Source organism: Anoplopoma fimbria, chromosome 15 (assembly GCF_027596085.1).
Source record: "Anoplopoma fimbria isolate UVic2021 breed Golden Eagle Sablefish chromosome 15, Afim_UVic_2022, whole genome shotgun sequence".
NCBI classification, from domain to species: domain Eukaryota; kingdom Metazoa; phylum Chordata; class Actinopteri; order Perciformes; family Anoplopomatidae; genus Anoplopoma; species Anoplopoma fimbria.
The window spans coordinates 20,256,215-20,275,166 of record NC_072463.1 but is presented as its reverse complement, the minus strand read 5'-3'; the positions used below and the strand labels follow the sequence as shown (position 1 = coordinate 20,275,166).

The following is an 18,952-nucleotide window of genomic DNA, read 5'->3' as shown; positions in this document are numbered from 1 at the left end:
TGGATATTCACATTTACAACATTGTAAATATGTGTCTGGTCCTGTTTCCATAGCAAAAGAACAACTTCCGATTAACGGCTTACACATTTCAAAATAAAATGTTTTTTAAAGAAATAAATACTCAACCACACTCTGCTCAGTGGATTCAACTGTTTTTATTTCCCTGTCATGCTTTTAATACAAATTCAACTGTACACTTATGTACAAGAAATATTATGGTGTCCACATAAACAAAAATTGGGCAAATCAAATGTCTGCAACACAGCATATCAAGCCAAATATCCATATTAAAACATACCACAAAAAAAACAACTGTGCAAGATATTAAGACTTTGCTTCAAGATTTTGAGTAAATACAAGGTCAACAACTTGAAAATATGAGTGCAGACTGACACAATAAAGCATTTGAAACTTTTTAAAATTTAAAAGCAGCTTTTCAGAACAGCAGCTTTTGTGAAAATTCACAACATTGATCACAGCTCAAAATAAATTTGTGGAACTTTTTAACTAATTTTGATAGTCTTCCTATTGTCATTTATTTGAGCAAATAACTCTTAATCACTTAAAGTGCTGATGCCATAACTTTACACAGCTGTAACACATTCAGCTTCTATTCCTGTTGTCTTATTGTTGCATGAAATGTTACACATTAGGTATATTTACAGTAAATAACAGAGCCAACAAACAGCACATTATACAAATTAAGGGTCATTACACCTATAATATTAGCGGTTGTTGACATGAAAGTAGGATTAGAGAACGTAACCACACAACTTGTAAACAGAGCTGCTTGAGAATTAAGCAAATGTTGCGCCTCATGACACAACAGCCTTTTTCTTCGTTGTTGTTTTATATTTATAATGCCGTTTGTCTATCCTAAAACAAATCAAAATCCACTAAAAGACAAAGATGTGGCTTACAATTCATTACTCTTCTTACATCCTTTGATTATACAAGGCTGATAACCATGAAGGCACTGTGAGGGAACTGGTAAGCTGACACAAGCTGAATCACAGTAGCTCAAATTGCCACGAAATGAACAGTATTGTATTTACACCAGGTCTGTATGTGCACATCTGAAATGTTCCTCTTCAAAAAAAAATGCAACTTCAAAGAAAGTTTTCAACTTATTTTTTAGCTGTTGCTTCTATGCATTCATGGTTTCAGACAGGTACCATATGGCAATAGGAATTACTCCTCGCCCTGCCTCCACTTCTGAGACTCCTCCTGGCGTGCGTCAGGGTGAATCTGGTTTCTCATTCCACCCAAGACATTGGAGGTGGCTTCAGTGGCCATAATGAGAGGCTTTACGACTGCTGGTGGCAGCTGGCGAAGAACGCCACCCACTGCCCCTGTCATCCCACGCTGTTCATGCTCCCTGGTGGCTGTGTCATAGATGGTCAGTGCTGTGTCTGTGATGCCCTGTGGATGGAAACAAAATCCTCATTACAGTTTGTTCCATCAAAGTAATTGAAAGTGAAAACATTGGTCATTTTAGCTTTAGGTGTGTTTACCTCTTTTACAACAGTATAGGCTTTGGCTACACCTTCTCTGAGGTCAACGGGCTGATGAGCCAGTCCGTAATGTGAGAACCGTTTTATCCTCTTTGTGTCCCTCTCATCAGGCACTGGAGACACCATGTCATAGGCTGTTTCAGCTGCTGCCTAAAATGACACGCAACAACAGATTTGTCAGATGACCCCTGAATGCATTGGTATTCTGCAGACTTTTGAATAACGGTGGAGCGACGAGTTTACCTGGATGGTCCGCACCATCCTGTTGGTGAGCTCCAGAGCCGCCATAGCAGTAGAAGTTCCGAAGGAGGCAGTGCCGCGCTGAAACCCACGGACTATCCGGCCATCTTTCCTGTACTGCTCAATTGGGAGCCAGACCAAGTCCCTGAATCCCTGAACTGAACAGAACATGCATCTTAATAACAGGCAATACATTACACCAAAGATACACCTGAATCAGGTGTATTTCACAGCACTTCATTAATGAAATCATGAATTACTTGTTGCCATAGCTCCAAAGACACTGATTTGTTCAGAACATGTATTGTTCTCACCTAGTTGCACCAGAGAGTGAATAGGTCCCACCCCACCCAGTAGTCCTGGAAGTTGGTTCTTCTTTATGTCACTTAGCCACTCGTTTATTGCATAGGCAAACAGCTTATCAACACCCAATAATCTGAAATACAGACAAGTATTAGTTTCCAGGGAAAGATAATAATAGAGATACATCATTTATTGTTGTGTGTAAAATAAATGTGCTCTATCACTTGCTGAAGACATCAAATAATAAGCAGTAGTCTGATATTACACATCACTCAGATAAACGTACCCTTGTCTGTAGCACAAGCGCCTCAGTTTCAGCTCTGAACAATTAAGCTGTGTCAACCCGATAATGATCCCTGCAAATGTTCCCTGTCGGAGAGCATAAATAAAATCATAACCCTAACCCATAAAGAACAAATGAAATAATATGGAATTAATACACATGCCTCTTAGACAATGTACCTGCTCCATTGCTACATGTTTCCCATGGTAATCCAAGCGAATGGGAACCTCAGAGGTAAACCGAAACTCCCTGTTAGAAACAGCAAATGTTACCAAACACAAACACAAACTATTTCCTAAAATGGGTTTCATCGTTTAGTATTTAACACTAACCTAAAAAAGATTGGTTGGTCTGTGAAAGAAGGAACAGAGGCTTCATTGTCATTCACTTCTTCCCTGCCAAATGTGGAGAAACCATTGTGGCTCAAACGTCTCTGAGCAGGCACTGAGATGATTGGAGCCGGGTCCTTGCTGCTGCTGGCGTGCTTGGAGAAACTGCAGGAGATCTCTGGGGCAGCGGCTTTTTTTGTGGAAACACAGACAACTGCAGAAGAAAATATTATCAGGAGCCAGTATTTTCAAGTATCACAGCCCAGGCTCGGTGAGAAAAGGGTATGTTGAATTTTGAGTCTAAGGCACTTGTGAATAATGCATTTTACCTTCTTGAGCAGGCGGTGAGAAAAACTCAACTTCAGTAGCAAGACTTGTGAAAAAGTCCTTCAAGAAGAACAGTGCATCCTTCAAACAAACAAAAAACAAGATGTCACTTCAATGATACTGAGGATGCTGATGCATATCTTTGATAAAATCATCTTTTTCAAATACTTTTACCTGATCAATATTGAGGCGAAGAGGCATCAGGGAAACACGCAAACAGCACTCCTGGGGAGCCTGGCCCGACTCAGGACACATGTGCAGTGCCTTAACTGTCAACTAAGACCAAAAGCACACTATAAGTTACACAAGGCCACGTCTTGACTTGGTTAACGCGAGTTGTTTTGCCCTACTCACCATGTTAGAATGGGCTTTTCTGGGCATTTCCTTGCTAGAATACAAGTAGAGGAACTTGTTCATCTGTGAAGTAGCCAGTCTGTCTCGAATCTCCAAGTCCTGCACAATAAACACCTGTCGGGAGATTGGCTGGTCCGTTGCTGGTCCAGAAGCCACCTGGCTCTGTGGATACACCTCATGCTGAAATCTCACCTAAAGGAGAAGGTCAAAGAAAAGCTAGTAAATGGTGAAGAAATGACTGAGGGTATTAAGTTGATCTGTTCGAGAGTAACACAATAAACATTTATTCCAGGTAAAGAGGAACTTTACTTTGCTGAGCTGTATCTCCATTAGGATGTCAGAGTTCCTTCCTCTTCCACCACCTGCCCGTCCCGATGCCTTGGCCTGTCTGACTGGAGTCTGAGAGGGGGAGCTATGGGGCGTAGACCTGCAAGCGGGAGAAAAGGACACACATTACACCAGTCTGTTTTCCTTTGAGCACATTGAAAACAGTGTGTGTACATTGTGAAAAGCTCACCCCCGGCTTCTAGCAGGAGAGGCTGTGAAAGTGGAACTCCCAAAGTCTTTCCCACCATAGAGGTGCCAGATGACAGAGATCTCCCTGATGAGGTAGCGCACCTCCGGGATGGGAAAGTTCATGGCTCCACGGCTGGAATCACTCCCATCTAGAGGCTGACTGAAGTAATCATCTTTGATTTCCACAGGATCTGAGGTAAGCTGCTTCACCACCGGCTCCTGATCAGGATCCTGAAACACATATGGCTTTCAGTGAGCCAAGGATTTACAGTATACTTGTTACGCCATAACTGTGTGAATGAGTAGATCATGACCTCTCCTCCTCTGGAACCTGGTGTCTCCAGGATACAAAAGTCGTCCGTCTCTTGAGCCAGGTTAGGGACAGGAGTGATAAGAGGAGAGTGAAGCATGGGGTAAGTGGGGCTTGAATCCTGGTTAGAATTCCCACTCTCATCCGGGAACAAGAACAGGTCTGAGCGAGGCGGGTCTTGGTCTTGATTTCGCTCCTCACATGCAACTAAAGATGTGTGAAAAAGTATAAAATCAAGTTAAGTGATATCATTCATTGAGCTAAAATGTTAATGTTTACTGAACAATGTTTTCACCATTCTGCTGTAGCCCTGCTGCATGCTGCCCATCAGTCTCCTCCATAGCTTCACTCATCAGATCCTGCAACATCTGCTGCTCAGTCTCAGCGAGCAACAGGGTTTGAGACGTGGGCCGGCTAGGAATCTCCGCCTGTCCACAAATACACTCAAAATAAGAATAAACTATATGTTATGCTGCGTAATATTGGCTGATGTTGGTGTCACTGCTGACCTTGGCTCTTTGTGCAGTGCTGCTGTGTTTGGCCTCTGGTTCTGCAGGGGGGAGCAGGTCTCCATAGCTGGCGATATACTGGATGAGGTTCATAAGGGCAGCACAGGAGTCCGCACACGTTCTGATGTGAATAACGTCACTGGAACAGCGTAGCTCAAATCTGGGCTCCGACTATCACCCAAGAGACAGTGAAACATCACGCACACATTTTTCAACCTTATACATGAGAGAAAAACGTTTAAAACATAAATGTCAGTTAGAGATGGACTCTTACCAACTTTCCATCCAACCCCGGTTTGACAGCTGTGATCCTTAACTCCAATGTTCCCATGTCTACCACTTGGACATAATCTGGGACAATAAAAACAAAAGCGAAAGTTGTTCAAAGCTGCATTTGAGCCATTTAAGCAGTTTATTAAAGTCATCATCACTGAAGTCAACTTACCTCGCACTAGATTGACAGAAACAGCATTACTCTTGTCTGAGAGGAACAGAGCCGCTTCGTCCAAAATGATCCTGTGCAGAACGTATTATACTCAGAAAAAATAACTCAACTGTAATTACATCTCTCAATGTTGTGTCAGCAAAACCAGTAGCCTGTTCATACCTGAGTGTTGAGGAAGAGTGGTCTAAAGAGACACTGCTGGAGATACTAAAAGTCTCTACAACCAACAGTGATCTGAGTGGCAGGTAAAGGGGTCTGTCAAGAGAAAAACAAATTAGAATACTGTACTGGCAGTTTAAAACCTTATTTTAATCTTGTTCTCATTCTTCTTGCTGATATTGTTAAACTATTTTTTTATGAGATCTCTATCCCAGAGCTTGTCTAGTTCTGCCTCTCATGGAATCTAGCTTTTGGCTTTCCAGCCAATGTTGTCAGAAGTTCAGCCTTCAACTATTAAATCCTAACATACAGACTCAGAAAGGGACACTTTTGACACAAGGTTATGACTTTATAGACCAAACAAAGTGTGTTTAAGGACACCTGCCAAGGGTGAAAATATGAACAAGTATCTTTATCCGAACTTCATTAAAATTCTCTCTTGCCAGTCAGCTGGGAGATCTGCATTTGCAAATGTGACTTACTTATGGCAATACAACTCAAAAACCTCTAAAAGGACAAGCTCGCTCTTTGTAAATACATCTTTCAAGTGCCACCACAATACACACATAGAAACAAATACAAAATAATTTAGTGGGAGGTCTGAAGTATATTTTACCTGTAGTCTAGAGAGCAGCTCCACAGGTGTAGATGTAGGGTGGTGACAGACGTAGGAGGGGCGTAACCCAACACAGGCTCATCGGAAACATTCAGAAAGTCAACAATCTGTTGCACAGAAATTGGCATTAGGATTACAAATGTGTTATTTTTTTTATTGTATTATATTTCCCCGAAGTTCTCTCTTAACATTTATAAAAAGGCAAAAGAATAAAATAGTTATTGAATGAGTAGCTCCATATTGGCCTACCTGGTCATACCAGCCCAGACTGGGAGAGACCACTCTGTGCTGGAGTGTGGCTCCTCTCACTCCAACAGCAACCAGAAATTCCTACATAAAAGGGCAAAAGTCACCATAGTGAGGAGAAAACAAAAAAAGAAGCTGACTGATATATTTAGACACCAGTTCTGTAAAATAAGGGAACTGTTAACTGGATGTGGTTGTAACAGATGCTACTGCAAAGGTGTGATTTCAGGAATAAATCAATTATCAACGCCATGGTGTAGCCCAGCATAAAAATGTCCCCACTTACAAAATATTGGTATTCATCATTAAGTGTATACAGAGATTGACAACATAACAGCTCTCCAACAGTGAAGCCTAAACATCTTGATCACCCGTTAGTGGTTGGCTGTAGTATGGGTCATAAAGCCCGCCATTCAAAGTGATCTAAAAACAGAAATCACTGAACTATGCTTCACAACTCTGGGACCCGAAGTACAAGTTTTTTCATTTTAGCAATCCAACACAGCTCCTAACTGACTGTGAGTCCGTACCAAGGTCATCTAAAGCTGTTCTGTCAGCCTGTGTGGACTTTTACCTCAGCGATTTGAGTAATCTACCTTGACATTGCGTTCTGCATTCTGTGATGAGATTTTCACGGCAACAGACACCATGCTGCGGGCCTCTAGACCGATACCCTCTGAGGGTGTTGAGGATCTCTCAGGAGGCGTCTCGGATTGGTAGATGGTTGGCTCTAACCAGTGGGGATGTGTCCTGCATGGCAACTTGACGTCTGAGACAGAGGTGCCTCCATCCACAAGTCCTGAATAGATTAACGGAGGGAGACATATGTATATGAATGACATAACAGTGACGTAGAAACAGTATGTTTATATGGTAGTAGTACTTTATATATATTTTAGGTCACAGTATTGCCAAATATCAGAGACATAGAACATTATTAAAAGTTGGTTTACCTTGATGATACATGCAAATATTACTGGTGTGGAAGCAGATGTAGTGTTGGTCTTTATATCCTTCGTACTGCGTCACACTGAACAACACAGCATTTTTCACCTCCAGCCAGAACTCGCCATGTTTGTTTTTCAGTACAGTTTTATCCTCCTGGGAGAAAGAAAAGGAAACTCAGTTCCACTCTCCATAAAACACGATACTAGGAACTTCTTGATTAAACTTTGTGGATAGTAAGTGATGACTGAAGGACGTTAGTTCACCTTAGCATTAGTTTGAAGAGCTACCAGGCCATGATTGACACTGATGATGACAGAGAACAGGCTCTGGGAGGTCTTGCTCTGGGATTTGGGCTTTTTCTTCTTGCGAGACCTGAGGCCAAGGTCAGATGCAGGAGAGTAATAGTGCATGTTCTCCTCTTCTGAGCCGCTGTCCTCTGTCAGCACAAAACAAAGAATTTCTATGAAGGGACAACTTCATCTTAGATGTTTCTACTACAATTCTAAGAATCTGACTCAATGCACATTCATGGGAAGTGTTTTTTGTCGTCTCACCCTCGGGACCAGTAGAGCGGAACTGGCTGAAGCTGTCCTTGGAATAAGTGTTAATCAGCTGACTGGCGACAGAGAGTCCAACTCCATATGGCATGCTTTCCACCGTCTCCACTGGAGATGGAGCAGTTGGCTCCCAGAGCAACAGGTCATTGTTTATCCTAAAATATACGTTTTACAGGGGTTAAGTATGTTAATAGGTATCTTATCGTATATTTCATGGGGATAACCACAGTTTTTGTTACTTCATTTTGTAGTCCTTTTTTTTTTTTTCAACATTGTTGTTGGGTGTCAACAAGACCATTCTTATAAAACATTATCTAATAAAATGTTTTCAAACAAAAATCCTTCACCAAATGATAATCTGTTGATTTTCAGCTACTATGAAACCCATGTATACACGTGAAAAGTTTCAGAAGTTCATTGCTTTACTGTCTGATGTACAACTCAAACTTTAAAACAGGTGTCCTGCCATTTTGAAACATATTACAAATGTGGTACCTGTTGTGTAGTTTTTCATAAAATGCCTTGCTGGGGAGCATTAATTGCACATTGGGGAAACACAACTCAAGGATGAAGCGGGAGTTGTTCATGGTTTTTTCCTGGAACTCAGTCATCTCAGCAACATCACCAGGGATGACCATCTGGAGTTAAAAAAAAAACATGGGCTTGTCACCACCTGCTCTGTCAACAAGTTAGGCATGCAAAGCAACGCGAATGTTGCTGTTTGCATAATGATGCATCTGTCAATACAATATAGTGCATCGACCAGAAGATACCCTCGCTCCCGAAGGCAAATGTTCCACCTGACCAATGCTTTCATCAGAACTGAAACAACAATTATTTTATTAAACAAATTTAAAAAGGAACTTTCTCAAATATAAGGAAATATGTGTGCTATAACATTTCTTTAGGGTAATTGATGATTTGTGATGTTTTCCTATATCATAAGGTACGTTATCAATGCACATATCTGTGCATTGATAACGTGCCTTATAAATGGTTCTTATTAATTGTCCTAACTGAGAGCATTATGTGATTGACAAGTTGAATAAAGAGAGCAGACTAACATAAAACAATCAGGTGGTATCCATCCATCTGGATAATTTCCAAGCAAATAACATGCAGCAGTTGCTCTAGGTACTTAAACAACATTAAGATATGGACATATATTTGCATTTTTGCTAAATGTGGCCCTTTAGCAATGACATACCTCTTCATTCTCATACATGACCCTTCGTGACGAAAAGGGTGATGGCTCTGGTTTCCCAAAGTCACACACGTCCTTCAGTGAATGTGCAGCCCCTTCCTCCTCTTCCTCCTCAAGGGAATGGTCCTCAGCACCCTCGTCATCTTCAGCCGTCACACGCTCAAGTATTGAGTGGACTGCAGTGGGGTTCATCTTCAGCACAATCCTGCACACAGAGATTCAATATCACTGAGGGGCTCCCCTGAATGGACAGAGCAGTTTGTGGTTGTTTAGATAAACTCACCTCGGCCAATCAAATTTTACACTTTCAGATGTCGTCATTTCTCCATCCATGGTGTGGGACACTCTAAGGAACCGGGCAGCTGGTTGATCCGGCTCCTCCTGAAACTTTCCTGTGCAAACAAATACAAATAAAAATAAGTAAAAGAGCAATTCCTCAAATAAAAATAAAAGAAATCTTCAGAGGGAACTTCAGACCACATACCAACAAGCTCCCTGAAAGTGAGCTCCATTTTGGTTTGGTCAGGAGAACTGCCACCCATGAACTCTGTCTTTACTTCCAGGTCTTCCAGCTCCAGGCAAAGTACTTCTTTCTGCAGGGACTTCTTAAACCAAGGGCCCCTCTCCTGATCTGAACGCAGGTCAGGGATGGGGAAGCGGATGGCAAGGCCCAGCAACGGGGCATTGACAGTCAGCGATACATGACAGTTAGTGGGAGTATGGCTGTCATCAAGGAATACCTCTGTAAAGGCCTTATGCTGTGAAATGAGTTGAAAGGGACAAATATTAACAAAATAAGATATGTTAGGGAGCATATCTTTATATATATATGAGTTTAAAACAGCTGTGATTTAGATGATCAGTTGTGACAATAATTTTATAGACGACAATAATCATTGAGACATATCATTATATTGGCGAATTATTCATATTTCCAGATATTCAATTGGTCGTTCTTGAGACGCCCTTACCAAGCTGACATGTTTATTATAGGATGTGTACATGTGGGAGGCCATCAACTCTGTGGTGGCCAGCTTCTGAGGTTGAAGCAATGAGTTGAGACGGTCTACGATGCTGATGTCCAGCTCAGAGCGCACTGGGCCGAGCTCCACCTGGATCTCAGCCTTCCTGGGAATGGTGCTCAGGCGAACCTGGCCGCCCTGCACAGAGAACCAAAGTGTTGACTGAGTACAAGCCTGGCAATGACACACATTAAGCTTTTGAGTGTTAAGTGTTAGTGCTGTGGTTTCATATTAGACTAATAAATGCTGTTACCTGAGGGCCTCTGCGCTCAGCCTGTTTGTAAAGTAGGTGAAGGCAGTCGGTAAGCGGCACATCGGCACCGGCTGTGCTGTCAAATGTCAGGAGCTGAGGTGTGACAGAGAAAGCAGTGAGAATCACTCTTAATGTTATGCCAGCTGCAATTTTCAGACACATTGATTGTATATGGGGTGTTAAACAAACCGAGGCTCATTGCAGTGCAAAATGCCTTGATGGACTTGAAACACTAACCTCTGTGTACTGAATGCCTCTTTGGGAGCGACCAGCTACAGCCTCAGAGGGGAATAGACACTCCAAAAACTCCATCTGTTTAAGGGAGACGTCGGTACTGAAAGTCCGCAGGCTGGATCCCTGACAGTGCTCATAGTTGATCTTTAGGCCCTGGCCCACAAACCTGCAAATACAAGCCCAGATCAGACAGACATAAAACACATTAATGATAAATCAAGTATAACCTTGCATAAGTGGCATTAGTGAAAAACAAAAGCGCACCTCAGATGGTCATGGGGGCAAGCCTGGTTAAACACCGTCCGACACTGAAGGAAATCATTAGGGGCGAGCCGGCCTGGGCCCACCATGCTGAAGAAGTGTGCAGCCACGGGGCCAAGGGGACTGGGAGCAGCATCTGGTGGAGGCAGCGGGTCGATGTGGAGTACTGAGATAGCAAAGCTACTCAGTGTCAACCTTAACACCAGCTCTGGCCTTGACTCATCACCGTGGGTTTTGGATGGATGGGCTGAAATACAACAATGGCACGTGAACCATGTAACCATGTGCAACAGAGAGCTGAGTGATGGTGTGTTTTCAGAGACAAGCACCAGCTGATTTAGTTGATTATTCTATCTATAACAACCAATAAAGATCTAATCAGGAAGATATGCTGATGTAATCTTTGCTTGGAATGAAAACCTGCAAACTCCTTTCCCTCTCTAAAGCAAATGGCCACAGAGGGACTGGTATTTTATAGTCTAATGCGTAGAAATCATTTATATAGATACATTGTAATACTTACAAGTCTGTCTCAGTAATTTTTGAGGGAGTTGTGAATCCCGCGACTGGATGGGAGTCTCATTAGTGTGCTTCTCTCTTTGTCGTGGTACATCCATGTAATCATCCCACAGAGCCTACAAACACAGATTACCAGTTCATTTGGGAGAATTTGAGCACACAAACTAAAACGCCCACAGGTCACATACATCCCTATTTTGTCAGTATGAAGATTCAATTAAATTTTACTGCAATTTGCTGAGGACTTCAGTATCTAATAAAGCAACCAGAACACTGCGAAGCTCAACTACATTCAATTTATATGTGTCTTTATGGCAGCAATCAAAGAAGTGAAGACTTACTGTTGCATTTCCCGACGGAGATTCTCCTGGTGAGGCAGAGTAGTTGCTGTTGAGTGACAAATCCAAGTCAACCGTGGGTGGTTCACCCAGAGGAGGAAGGGATGACAAGCTGTGAGACATGTCCATGTCTGCCATGGAGAAGAACACATCATCTACACCAACCACAGATGGGTTTAAATGATAAGGATAAAGAAAGAACACATTCCATTAGATAGATGCAACCACAACATCTTGTTTCTCTGAAAGGTCAAAAGTTAGAGGATGGTGTTTCAGTCCAACCTCGACTAGACACGGTTCTGGTGGTCTGGCTCTCAAAGAGGTCTGGGTCTGTTCCTAGCACAGCGGTATCCTTCTTCAGGCAGCGGTTCAGTTCCATATGGAGACGATACTCATCCTCTTGCTGTATGGGTCTGCTCTTTCTATCCTTAGCCCATTCCTGCGCACCTTCACACAAAGAATAAGAAATACTTTACTCACTCTACTTCTAAGTAACTCATTTGGTCACATAATTACCCTGTTTGATTGAAATGCTGTCTCTCATCTATCAACAGAGGGGGGCTCACCTCCACCAGAGAAAGCTCCGCACAAGTCCAGAAGAAGATGAACTTGCCGTGGGGACAGCAGAATAATAAGTGTATCAATGTGTCCAACAACATCCAGCTGAAAAGAAAAGCATGTAAAACATCCTGGTTAATAGCAATTAACCCTAGTTCATAATATTGACTATAGAAATAATCTGGATTTGTTTGCTTGTAGTATTTTGTAATTAAGACATTCTTAGTTTACCTTTGCCCCAGGCAGAGCCAAGTTGTTTTTCAGAGTGAGGGACAACTCGATTTTACCACCGAGACTCCCGACCTGCACAGGTTCAAAGGGTGTCGTAGAGGATAAAGGCTCTGTAAACTGAGGATGAGGCTCACAAATTATTTTGGGATTCCAGCTTGGGGACAGCTTTGGCTCAGTTTCCTGCAAAAGAAGATATATATAATTCTTTTTAGAAAGCTGACACATACATACATACACTTTCATGCAAAATTTCAAAGACTCACAACACCAACCGTTGGTGTGGGTGAAGATTTACAACCAGCACGGGACACATCTGAGAACTCATCCCAAAATACAGTGATGCCTTCCATCTGCAGGTTTTTATGTGCAAATGTGGTTGGCTGATGCACATTCACACTTGAAGTCTCCTCGCCTGTTTCATCGCAGTAAACAATCCTGAAAGCAACCGCAGAACACAATTAGCCTGACAAGGACCCGCATTATAACAATGAAAATGATTACTTCGCATGCACTACATAATCGGGATATCTTCCCTACATGTACATGCTACCTTTTTATTATCCATAAGTTAGTTTATTATCAATAAAAAAATATATTCTATAGTATTTTGTCTTCCTCTCCTTATTTATGTGTCTTCCTTTCTGACTGATCATCGATTTCAAATTGATAATGCACGGAGGCCTTTAACTAGATTCTGATGTGGAAAAATATATTGTGTTATGTTATGTTATATGTTATGTAGTAAGTTTCTGAGTTTCCAAGAATTTGCAAACTTACTTTTTGATTCGAATCTCGAGGGCGATTCCAGTTTTAGAGTTTTCTGGAATGTGTTCGACTCTGAGAACGGTATCCAAAAATGTCACTCTAACTCTTCTCAAAACTGCAAGGTAGGAAATTAAAAGGAAATTAATTAACACAATTCTTGGTAGGTTTACTTTTTAAAATGTTGATTAACAGTATCTACATATTGTACCTGTCTCTATCGTTTCTGCAAACTTCTCTAAACCCTCGAAAGGCTGGAAGCTCTCTCCCATATCGTCGGTGAGTTTCTGGCTGAGACATTCTTTGGCAAGTTGCATGCTGCTCGTCATGAAACTGGACCAGTACATGGGCTCGGTGCCAGATGCTGGAGGAACAGCCAGTTGTGACACAGTCATTGACTATTCAGTTAAATCAGTTGTCAACTTTTTAACATGCTACAGAATGACACCCTTTGAAAGATGGTGTTCTAGTAGCTGCCAATGCGGCCTCTCCTTACCCAATCTTGGTCTTGGTCTGAGCACCATCTCCAGACCTTTGACCTCTAGGGCACAGTTTTCGTGCAGTAGGGCTGCCCATGGAACGGTTAGAGAAATTGTCTGGATAAACCCTGCAATGACCTCAAAAGGGGCATCTGCCGTCTCTAGGAGTTCATTGAGTGACTGAGGAACAAGAAACAAAGTTGAAGAACTCATACAGATTCTGTGTTTAAATCAAATTAATGAATCTGTTGCATTTTCTGCCACAAAGATAATACTACACATACCCATTTATCCAACGGCACTTGTGCAAGTGATCCAGTGCCTTGATAGAGGTCTAAACTGAGCTGATCCAAGCTCAGCTTCTCCTGAAGAAAGTTGCCAAGGTAACGATGCAGGAGGTATCTGCAGGCCCGCTTCTTGATGGACTCCGAAAACGGCCAAGGCATCTTTGCTCAAAAGGTTAACAGTACACAGATAATGACAGGTATCTTGAGGCAACCGGAATGCTATAGCTACTCTGACAGCTATGAATGAATTAGCAGCGGTGTTACAGTTGTGTCATCCTGTCGACTTAAAGACATTGAGAAATCTTGAGCTCAAACATCCCAAGGTCAGGGACACTTTGGAGGATGTGTTGACACGCAGGGATATGTGTGGGAAGTGGTCGGACTCCAGTGTGCGGCTCCTATAGAAAGACACACACATATGATTCTCCTTTAGTAATATGACACCTGACACGACATGGGGCTTGACACACAATGTTGACAACACAGCCGAAAACAACAAGCTTCATTAATGCGTCAGTTTAAGACAAACACAGCTTTAAAAGCGTCCTAAATAATCTTAAAAATCACCCGTTCCTCTCTGCCTTCCCCTAAGGTCTTGGCTTTGTGTAGTTTAGATTACGTTTCTTGGGTAACTGTTCAGTTTTACTAGATATTCTTAGATTTTATTAGGATTAAATGAATTCATTTATTTTATTTTTTATTTTGTTTTTAGCATTTTATCATTATATTTGATTATTGTGATTGTTTTACCCTGTACAGCACCTTGAGATTTCATTGTATTTTAAAGTGTGCTATATAAATAAAATCCATTATTATTATTATTATTAATATAATATAGCAGCATAAGATCTGTGTTGTCCTAAGCACACACACACACACACACACACACACACACACACACACACACACACACACACACACCCAGAGTAAATAAAACACACGCACCTGTTCAATCCCAGTCTAAATGCCCCTCTCAGTAGCCTCCATCAGACCACATGAACAGGGCTGTCATGACATGTAGCTTCCTAGCCGGGTAGCAGGACTAGCAGCGTTAGCATCGCCGGCTAACGTCAGGCTAAACACCGCGGTAGAAGCTCCCCCTAAAAACAACATGTGTTCAGTGATCCGCCCTCACAGAGGTCCACACACACACACACACACACACACACACGCACACACAGGTGTGTCTTCATACGTGCACAGCGGGGCGAGAGCACAACACGAGGCCACACTGAACCTGTGAGAGTTACCGTCTGTCTGAGTTGTTTACAAACACTTTCATGACTCCGCACCAACCGAGCCTGCACCGGGGTGGGATTAGGAAATGACGTCACGGCCAAGCTTCTCAATAAAGTTATTGAAAAAAAAAAAAAAAAAAGAAAACACATCCCTCTCTGGACATGCGTTGTTGGGTCGGGATTGATTTCAGTTCTTCGTGTTTTGTTGTTTTGTTGATACGACGGTGACGCGGTTTAGCTACAGCGGGGTGTGCGTTGGTGCGACCCCCCAGTGGTGTTACACACATCTGGAGCGGAGACGTCACAGGTAGAACCTGACGTGACGCGCCTGGAAGGTTCCACAGCCGGGAGAACACCTCCAGAGGAGAGGTGAGGGGAACGGAGATGATCATACTATGAACATGTAGACACAGAGCTACCTACCTTTAGTTTCCTCTACCAGCATGTCACAGACACTAGTTATTACTCCACCTCACTAATGTCCAATGCATTCTTCTTATTATAACATTTGCATCAAACTCGCATGTGTAATACAAAGTGTTTGGTGAACAGTAACCAGGTCTATGTGGCCTCAGCCAGGCCAGCAACAAGGCTACTCAGAGTCCTCAAGAGGTCGCTGTTCTTAATTGTTCACTTATAAAATATTTCAAATCAACTCAACATCGAGCAACGACAACAATGATGTGCCACATGGTCATTAATGCAACAGTAATGATATTAGAAAATAATATGACACTCATTAATTAAACTATTTAAATGCACTGCTGGTAATCAGCTATTGTTTCTTCGTTATATTGCTGCTTTAACTTAAGTAAAGGATCTAAGTACACCCTCCACCTCTGAAAGGATGCATATGTGCCAAATAGGTCCTCAACTGTCGTTTCATCTGTTGATTATTAGTCTATCTTCATAACAGCATCATGGGCTCAGTATAGAATATGTGAGAAATGACAAATGTATATTTATATCTCATCTAATTCAAATCTGCCTTTATAGCACTGTGTTTTGGTTTAATAGGCAACACAAATACAAAGGAACAAACCATGATGATACTTTCTCCTTGCATAAAAACGACAAATCCGCTGTGTTTTACTGGTAAAATCCACATCAGACAGATATCAATAAGGTAGAGGGACAAGTTAAGTAACGGTTGCTGCATGTCAAACAATCATGTGGTTACAAGGACACAGTGCCCATAAAGGCATCCATCCAACCAGATGAACGATGACGCAGCCGGATGCAGAGCAACAGGTCACAGCTGTCATGCAGGAAAAAAAGGGCTCATAAAGGAATCCACAACCTAATGCTCCTTGACAGAAATGGGGCAAAAAAAAAAAGATTCAATTTGTTTATCAAAAATGCACCAGTGCTAAGGAGGACAGATAGTGAACGTGTAGAAACGGAGTAGGTTTTACTACATTGTTTATTTTCATGGAATACATGGGCCTCTGTTCATAAGTCGGCATTTGGCTGCCTGTTACGTTCACAGTGATCGTCAGTGAACCAAAAAACTAATTATCAAATCATCATTTTGAAGCACTGGAGACAACATTAGTCTCCCTCTCCGGGAACACATTGGACTTTTTGAATATCAGGGGCTCTGATGAATCATGGCTAAACCATGCAGGGACCAACTAATGTATTTGGAAGGGGGTTATCTGTTATGGGAATACCCATTTTATCTGTTTAACACGTGTGTAATGTCATCTTACTGGTGCAACTACATTTAGTTTCGGAAGTTATTGGAATTTTAGTGAGTCCAACATGGTAGTTAAGTTCCTGACTTAAGTTGGTGTAACCTTTTCTCACACAACTAGGCTACTGATAGAGGAACTTAAGTATTAAAAATAGTACACCCTGCACTTAAATAAAGTTTAGTCAGGTGCATGTTAGTTTCAGTTCTGCCTTTTCCTTTAGATAATGGGCCTTAAGGAAATATGTGACTCACAATCCTTTTTTTGCAACGCTGCTAAAAGCTGCTTAAAGCTGTACAGAGCTGTGTTTTACATTTTATGACCATATTCTACTGATGTATTTTAGTTTTGTTTTTTTAACTTGACAGTCCAATGATTGTAGTTTGTTGCCATGGCAATAAATAGCTTCTTGTTCTGACCCGGTCCAAGTAAACTGCAGGACTTCTGAAGTGCACTCAGTGATTGCGGACATGGATAACTCCTTCTATCATTGTGCCAGTCAGGAAGTTTTAACAGCACACAATAACATCTGGGCTTCAGCTGAGTCAGCCGATAAAGTTGTTGTTCTGTTACAGAGGATGGAGATAGACTGTCAGCCCGAGGAATCCATCGTCTCTTCATTTGATGAGGACCGTGTTGTGCATGGCGACATCACGGACATGAGGTTGGAGGCAGAGGCGGTGGTAAATGACGTACGTTTTGCCGTTGCTGAAATGCACGTGTCACAAAGTGTCACCAGCGCGTCAGATGTGGCCTACATAAACGTGGAAACAAGAGAGGGAAACCGGTATTGTCTGGAGCTCACAGAGGCGGGACTAAGGGTAAGAGGCACGAAAAAGTGAAGCACAGTGATTTCTTGTTTTTTTTTTTATTCCTCATCGTATGCATGTTTTACAATAAATCACTCTGTCAAACAGGTGGTGGGCTATGCCTTCAATCAAGTGGACGAGGATTTAAACACCCAGTATCACGAGACTGTTTACTCACTTCTCGACACGCTGAGTCCGGGCTACAGAGAAGCCTTCGGGAATGCTCTGCTCCAGCGGCTAGAGAGGCTGAATCAAAATGGACAGTAGAAAGGACCAGGATGCTGCACAAGTTGAAGAAGTGGAATAAAGGTTGACGATGTGGGTTTATTTGAATATATACGAGTCAAGTCTGGTCAAATATTATAGCCTATTATGTGGCGTCCACCTGCCTAGCTACCACTACAATAAGAGAAAAGCTGCCCTATCAACTCTTTGTTCTGACTTCATCATTTAATGGCTTCATGTTAGTTACTTGGCAGTATCCGCTGTATGGGGTCTGTTGCAACGTTGTGTTGACTTAACTGTGGAAAGATTTGCCAACTTGCACGATACAATTTTGTAACTGCATATTGTTTTGAAAATCCTGCACCCTTTTTTTACTCATCAAAATGATCTGTGAAAGAAGCAGGTTTTATGAATATTAGATCCAGTTTCCCTCTCTGTACTAAATCTGTGACCTGACAACTGATATCTGCTTCAACATACCCAACTAGTTCTTATTCAGCAGGTGTCAGTGAAAGAGCCAAAGCTATATTCTTTCAACTCCAATATATATATATATACTGCCTTAACTTGTGGTTATATATACTGCCTTAACTTGTGGTTAAAAAAAGAATCACTGACTTATGATTTATTGATAGAGAAATGGTATTTTGTGGGGCTGACATTTCACATGAATAACTAGGTCAGAAACTTTTTTGAAAGGTTTATACAATCCCAATGTTATTTTCTAGACATTACTTTTTTCTAGATACTGCATTTCAACTCAAGCATCTGCTTTAAAGTGAAGAGGTTATCCTTGTTGAGGTTTAAAACTGTTTTTGTTTTAGTCTTACTCACATTTTGGTTAATTCTGTCATAATGCACAGCATTTGTTCAAAATATTGGGTTTATTGATAGTCCATAGTAAAGAAATATTTTGGAAAATGGATTCCATTTGCATTTATGTCATTCCTTGCTGCTGGCCGTTGCTTAGAACACTAAATTCTCAGAATTATGTCATTTTTACCTCATGTAAAACCCATCTACAAATGTCTGACTGCAAGCCAACCCAGGCTGAGCAGCAGTAAGACAAACTGGTTTTAAAACAACAGTGTTCTTTCACCACTGCATAAAGTGGTAATTTGTTGAAATTGATTAAAGTTTGCCTACAATATTGCAGCAACAACTGTCTGACAAGTACATTTG

General features: G+C 41.7%; 2 protein-coding genes across 2 annotated transcripts; one reads left to right on the top strand and one right to left on the bottom strand.

Moving 5' to 3' along the window:
* Positions 1-143: 143 nt before the first annotated feature.
* On the bottom strand, positions 144-15,088 carry atg2b (autophagy related 2B). Its single transcript, XM_054613841.1, has 43 exons — positions 14,750-15,088; positions 13,802-14,202; positions 13,535-13,697; positions 13,250-13,402; positions 13,054-13,156; positions 12,549-12,711; positions 12,277-12,456; positions 12,054-12,150; positions 11,770-11,934; positions 11,491-11,642; positions 11,154-11,265; positions 10,634-10,877; positions 10,373-10,535; positions 10,136-10,228; positions 9,832-10,020; positions 9,345-9,618; positions 9,144-9,252; positions 8,864-9,065; positions 8,152-8,294; positions 7,654-7,811; positions 7,363-7,535; positions 7,105-7,252; positions 6,748-6,950; positions 6,155-6,235; positions 5,906-6,012; positions 5,293-5,385; positions 5,131-5,201; positions 4,960-5,036; positions 4,686-4,856; positions 4,472-4,604; positions 4,181-4,383; positions 3,868-4,097; positions 3,660-3,777; positions 3,351-3,542; positions 3,171-3,272; positions 2,999-3,077; positions 2,673-2,883; positions 2,520-2,589; positions 2,344-2,426; positions 2,069-2,190; positions 1,758-1,912; positions 1,515-1,664; positions 144-1,422 (listed from the first exon to the last, which is right to left on the bottom strand). The coding sequence occupies exons 2-43, from the start codon at positions 13,961-13,963 to the stop codon at positions 1,192-1,194; spliced, it is 6,228 nt and encodes a 2,075-aa protein (XP_054469816.1). The 5' UTR covers positions 13,964-14,202; positions 14,750-15,088; the 3' UTR covers positions 144-1,191.
* A 107-nt stretch (positions 15,089-15,195) lies between these two features.
* On the top strand, positions 15,196-18,348 carry gskip (gsk3b interacting protein). The gene is made up of 3 exons (XM_054613608.1): positions 15,196-15,411; positions 17,312-17,557; positions 17,654-18,348. Exons 2-3 carry the CDS (start codon positions 17,315-17,317, stop codon positions 17,810-17,812), a joined length of 402 nt encoding a protein of 133 aa, XP_054469583.1. The 5' UTR covers positions 15,196-15,411; positions 17,312-17,314; the 3' UTR covers positions 17,813-18,348.
* Positions 18,349-18,952: the final 604 nt, after the last annotated feature.

Bases quoted from the DNA above. Each gene is read 5' to 3' on its own strand.
- atg2b (XM_054613841.1), bottom strand. From the start codon at position 13,963: ATGCCTTGGCCGTTTTCGGAGTCCATCAAGAAGCGGGCCTGCAGATAC. The intron at 13,157-13,249 runs GTACAATATGTA...CCTACCTTGCAG, and splicing joins TGCAGAAACGATAGAGACAG to TTTTGAGAAGAGTTAGAGTG. The intron at 1,665-1,757 runs GTAAACTCGTCG...GTGTCATTTTAG, and splicing joins GGATGGTGCGGACCATCCAG to GCAGCAGCTGAAACAGCCTA.
- gskip (XM_054613608.1), top strand. From the start codon at position 17,315: ATGGAGATAGACTGTCAGCCCGAGGAATCCATCGTCTCTTCATTTGAT. The intron at 17,558-17,653 runs GTAAGAGGCACG...TCTGTCAAACAG, and splicing joins TCACAGAGGCGGGACTAAGG to GTGGTGGGCTATGCCTTCAA.